Raw genomic sequence first — 6,000 nt, forward strand, 5'->3', positions numbered from 1 at the left:
GAAAAAAAAAACACAACAGGGCAAGAAAGTCCGTTCTTGTCGACGTTTCTCTTTTTTTTTTTTTTTTTTTTTTTAGTGTGCAAATGTGACATTCTTTTCCTTATTATTGTTGTTGGAAAGTCCCTCGAATATGAATAAAACCAACTAATGTTTACATCCAATGTCTTGCGAAAACCTTACAAAATAGGACAGAATCGAGGCTCATATGTTTAAGGGCGGAAGGGGCTTTCTTCGCCAGTGAGAGGTGGCCCTGCCTTTGGTGTTGTACGAGTGCTGGACCTTGGGGGGGGACGGACAGAAACACCTTTCAATTTGACCGCGAGCGCCCCCCCCCCCCCCCCCCCCCCCCCCCCCCCCTCAATAACCCCTAGAACTGCGATGTTAAAGGTTTTTTTTTTTTAGTTTTGTTAGTTAATAAGTAAGGTAGTTACCAGATACCTACGTCACGACTTCCGAGGCATATCCTAATTGCCAATACAATAGCTCTACATCAAGAAACAGGAAAACGTATCCTGATATGTTTAATAAACAGACTCGCGCAATGGACATTAATTTGCTATCTATTAAAGCCCACGTCCTAATGACTTTGTGAGCACATATCCAAAGTAATGACTGAAGTGCAACAGCCACAAATAAGGAATAAAAACTTACGAGAAAGCCCCCCTCCTCCTGCCTAATAATTACAATAACAAATGAGAAGCTGGATAGGCTACTGTTTGGAATATTGAGTAGACCCTGTTGTGATATAATACCTGCCCTTTAGCACAACCAACTAACTGTCCACATGTTTAGTCTTTGTCCGCAGGGTTACAGTTCTGCATTTTCTTTTTTTTTTTGGTTAATCAGAATAATAAAGGAGGTCAATACTGGTTAGAACAATGCAGTTTCTACAAGTTAAAGTTAACCCATGGACGCATTGTGCATTTGTAGCATATTTAATGTTAAAGACCTTTCTGCCGAAATGCAGGAAAACAAGCATACCATGAACTGTTTCTTTTACAGACAGCCCAGAATTTTAAAACCCTGAATGAAAATGTGACAAAATTAGATCCAGTGCGCCTACACGTGGAAGGATTAAGAAACTCAGATCACATGTGTATTAAACAACAATCCATTGTATACTTTTACTCGGAGAGGAGAGTAAAATCATTCGAGCCGCTGCTAATACAAATCGGATTATCCTCGCATTGATCCTGATTTGAGTCTTAGTTTATCGGGGGATTTCTCGCGACGTATCCCGTGTTAAAATTAGGCAATGCTAGTTAAAATTCACCAAACTGTAAGTAGTATAAGGGGGGGGGGGGGGGGGGGGGGGGGGGGGGGGGGGGGGGGGTGGGGGGGGGGGGGTTAAAAGTACACTATAGGCTATAGAATCAGAATAACAAAATATATAAAATGAGTGTGTTGCTGAAAATGCTGCAGTGAGCACCTTGTTTGTAAAATGACTCCTTTAGAAATAGTATTATGTGAAAACCCCAACACCTGTAGGGGGAGAAGGGAATTACTAAACAGTTTAATTATATAATTACATACAACCAATGAACGGACCTTGCAAATTGTATAATGTACATTGCCAATACAGGTAGCATAATAGCTAAACACCGTTTACCTGCTTTTGGGGAAAGGGTCTGAGATAGAATAAAACTCAAGACAATAAGAAACTCGTGAAAGTGAACCATTCTTTCTTTCTTCACACTCAGTCAGACAGGATTTATATTGGTATATTCCCCATGGTGATGGGTTGGTAAATCTTTACACCTCTAATATTCGTGGATACGTGACACTAGTGTGCCAATAACCCAACCCCCCATTTAAAAATCACTTAATCATAAATACCCCAGTTGAGCACACAAGCTGACAAATTGATCTTACTTAATCGTCTTCTCCCACTGATTGAGATTCTCTCTTTTTTTTTTTTTTTTTATATATTATATATATATATATATTATTATATATATATATATATTCTCAAACTTTTTCTGTTTTATTATTTTAAAAAAAAGTTTCAAATCTGTTGTATTTCATGACATTTATAATACGGTGTTTATGGCCGAGGCTGTTTGAAATGTAATTAGTGGTGATTAATTGACTGTATATTTTATGATAAAATGCATCTCCTTGTCAAATATGTTTTACGCACAACATGTCTACATTGTATCACATCTGTAGCGATGCATTTCGGTGATTTTTCATGAAAACACACACACTCACAGAAAAACGTTTTCGTTTCAGATATGTTACTATCGATTTGAATAACTTTCACCAAATTGGATATTTTTATTTATTAAAAACACACAACACTTAAAGTAAACTAAAAAATAATGATATAATTATTATACTGGCCGTCATACATAGTTTTAGTTGACAAATAATAATAATAATTTACTATTGCGTGAATGTTACATTCTGCGTTAACTGCTGTAATTCCCAAAGAACGCTTTTATTATCTCCCCTGGTCAAACAGGGTTGGAGCAGCGACAGAACAAAAATACAATTCATAATTGCTGTAGCAGGCCTACGATATTTTCTGTTTAACAAATGTTTTACATTTCTGGGATTTGCTAGCCTTTATTTGACATTAGTCACCTATACATTAAAGAGCAGGGTTGCAAAAGAGATCAACAATCATCTGAATTGCTAGAAAAAAAAAAATACTAAAATATGTTTTTCAATGCAGAAATACAATGTACGTATTCAAGTTTCTGCAATACAAAGTGTTCAAATGATTATGGTAAATAATCGGATTATTTTGTGTTTTGATATAGAAGGAAATCGGATAGACCCACTGCTCTGATAAAACATCATCTTGCTGCGATAGAAATTGGTGTCGTTACTATACTCCCGCTACAACCTTAACTAAACAGAGCTCCAGATATAAAAACAAAGTTTATTTCTTACGAAAGTAAACCAACATACAAATTATGGAACGAGTCGTTATCACAAATCTTCTGGTAACTAATTACATTATTCATCTGTGTGTGACCAAAACTGTTAGAAGGGAAACTAATCACAACTTTCCAAACTTCAAGTTACCTTTTAGCAGAATTTCAGCCCCCACACCCCGAAAATTTGTTTAGGTCTATCTTAGATGGATATAAAAATAAACACTTCAGTCGACTTTCGCATGTGTAAATATTCAGAAATAATTCCGTTGCCAAAAGCTTTTGGGGAAAAAAAAAAACACACATGTTTTCTTTGTAGGAGTTGTTGGATGTTAATTGAATTAAGATTCACTATACTGCTTAATTATTCGTTTTGAATTGCCAGTTACACAATTTATATAGCTCAATAAAACTGAAAAGAAAGCCACAATGGGTTTGTTTAATAATAAAACTCAAGTTTAATGATTAAAAATTGTCACACAACAAGGCGACAAGAAAAACACAAAAAACCCAAAAATCCCACATACACCTATGATACTTTGAACAAGTCTTCGAAGCAACATCAGAATTACATCGCGCACTTTCATCTGCAGCCACATTCGTCAACTACCATATCCTCATAATGCCTCAAGACAACATTGTCATTGTTGTCATAATACAGCATGGAGATTGGAGACAATTTGATAGGAACACAGCAAGGCTGTGGGGTACCCTTTGGGTCAAAAGAGTGGACCAATGTTTGTAAAATGGCATGGTTTGTGCCATTGAGGCTTTCACTTAATGGAAAGGGGCATTCTCCTTGACAATAATTTGCCATGTATCCCTGGGGAGCAATGATCCAGTCTTGCCAGCCAACATCTTTGAAGTCAATGTAAAGTCGCCTTGGTTTGCACACATTACTTGGTGTAACTGGGAGGTAATACGCGCTTCTTTTTCTTCGAGACCTGCACTGAAGTGGGTTCAAAGTAACGGCCACCAATGATGTGTAAAGTAGAGATTGAGCCCCAAAGTGATGATAACCCAATTCGTTTTCAGAAGAAATTACTTCAACTAGGTCATCTTGGTCGCTTGGCAGATCGGGATGTATCACGAGAACCAACCCAAAGTTCCTTCTATGATCTCTCCAGGTCGCTGCAATGTCTGTAAGGTTGAAGTTGATGGATTTGTGAATTGACTCAAAGGATTGCGACAGGAGCAGTTTGCGACTGTTTTCGGGAGACACCCCTTTTAACGCCGTCTTTAAAACTTTATAAAGGGACAAGGTGAAGGTCCTGGCATTCCTGGTTCGGTGGTAAGAATTCCGATTGAATGTTACTTCCAGCTGAGCAAAAGTCAACTGTTCAACTTCCTCCAAAACAGAAATATTAAAATAGAGATGGCGTTCGGCACATATTGGACACTGGCGACTTGTACCAGGAATTGCGTTCCCTGCAAAACGCAAACAGATTGTATTAAAACAATAAAAATATAAAAGTTGGTCATACATGTTTTGATTTTTACTTTACTGATGTCTATATTATGATAATGATTTATAGGGTATACATAGCCTTCTCTCTACCAAATATCTGAAATAACAGAGGACTAGTCATTTGGACCACGTGAACTGGTTTAGCTTTATAACGGTGTTTTAAACGTAGGTTATCTATCTATCTATCTATATATGATTAGTAGATAGAGATAGCTCTCGCTCTCTCTCTCTCTCTCTCTCTCTCTCACACACACACACACACACACACACACACACTCACACACACACACACACTCTGGATATAAATACCTTGATCTTGAATAAACCGAACAATATTCCCACGAACGTTGAATTCTGACACTCTACAAGGATCGTTTTCAGTACCAGAGTTGGATGTCTTGGCGTTTGTCTTTTTATTAAATATCTTCCACAGGACTGAAGGCACGGGAACGGGACCAGAAGGTTGTGGTCGACTCGAAAGCCCTAAGGAATTTAAAAAAAACTTCTCTTGTGTTTTCAAATCGTCCATATCGCCACCATGACAATTATACAATGACATTAGCGTTAGAAACACAACTGTAGGGTTGACACAAGCCATATTCATTTACCGTCAGACCTGAATGTCAAATCCTTGACGTAATGATCTCACCAGCCAGTTGTTCTACTAAGGTCTCTGAGAAAAGATTTAGGCTCTCCAAAAAATGCTTGCAGGTGATTTATATAAGGTGTTCGTTGCAAGATTAAAGCTGTATGCTGTTATTTCCTTCAATTATCAATCAAGAGTTTACCATTGTCAGGTGGGAGGACAATAACCCCCGATGTTTCACAAATGGTTGTGAACTAAGTTAGCGGCGGTACCCTTTGTATTGGCGGAGGGCCTTTGTTTTCCAACAGCCATTCTGTTTTAAAAAGCATGGGGTTTTTATTTGGTTACGGGACGGCTTAAAAAAGATTAGGGAGTAGTCCTCATTTTGTTTTCCAATACCAATATAATTTGCAGTTTAAAACTATGTTTTTTTTTTTGTTTTTTTTTTGTTTTGTTTTGTTTTTGTTTTTTTCACATACAAAGGTAATATACTGAATGTAATTATAAATGAGGAAAATCAAGTACAGAAAAACGCATCCTGGGCATTAGCTATTTAGTTGCCTGAGTCGACTATAATGTTGCCCTTTTCCCATCCATGTTGATCTGCAATTGTTCCCCATGTTTTATATGCTTGATACAACGGGGTCAACTTATATTAATAAGTAGAATACAATAAACAGATATGCTGATTAATAATAACTTTCTAAGGAAAGCTTTTTTTTAAATATATAAATTGAAACGAATGAGCATGACATCAACATTTAAATAAAATATGCAAACTTAAAACACGGGTGTTATTTATGTGTTTGTGTACGCTAGTTTGTTGTATTTCTACATTTTGTTATGTAAGTAATTTGTCTCATCAATATTATTTAAATTACAGTCCGTCTGAACACAGTTACTATATTGGACGTCCCTCCAAACATTATCTACTAATAATCAGCACCCTGAGATACTTTGGTGTGAAGGGTGGTACATCAAATGAAAGTTATTATTATTATTATTATTATTATTATTATTATTATTATTATTATTATTATTATTATTATTATTATTATTAATAA

General features: G+C 36.5%; 1 protein-coding gene across 1 annotated transcript; it reads right to left on the minus strand.

The window, feature by feature from the left end:
* Nucleotides 1-3,465: 3,465 nt before the first annotated feature.
* Nucleotides 3,466-4,879, minus strand: gdf3 (growth differentiation factor 3). The gene is made up of 2 exons (XM_041253830.1): nt 4,660-4,879; nt 3,466-4,310 (listed from the first exon to the last, which is right to left on the minus strand). The coding sequence occupies exons 1-2, from the start codon at nt 4,877-4,879 to the stop codon at nt 3,466-3,468; spliced, it is 1,065 nt and encodes a 354-aa protein (XP_041109764.1).
* Between the last annotated feature and the right edge of the window lie 1,121 nt (nt 4,880-6,000).

This window comes from Polyodon spathula, chromosome 6 (assembly GCF_017654505.1).
Source record: "Polyodon spathula isolate WHYD16114869_AA chromosome 6, ASM1765450v1, whole genome shotgun sequence".
NCBI classification, from domain to species: domain Eukaryota; kingdom Metazoa; phylum Chordata; class Actinopteri; order Acipenseriformes; family Polyodontidae; genus Polyodon; species Polyodon spathula.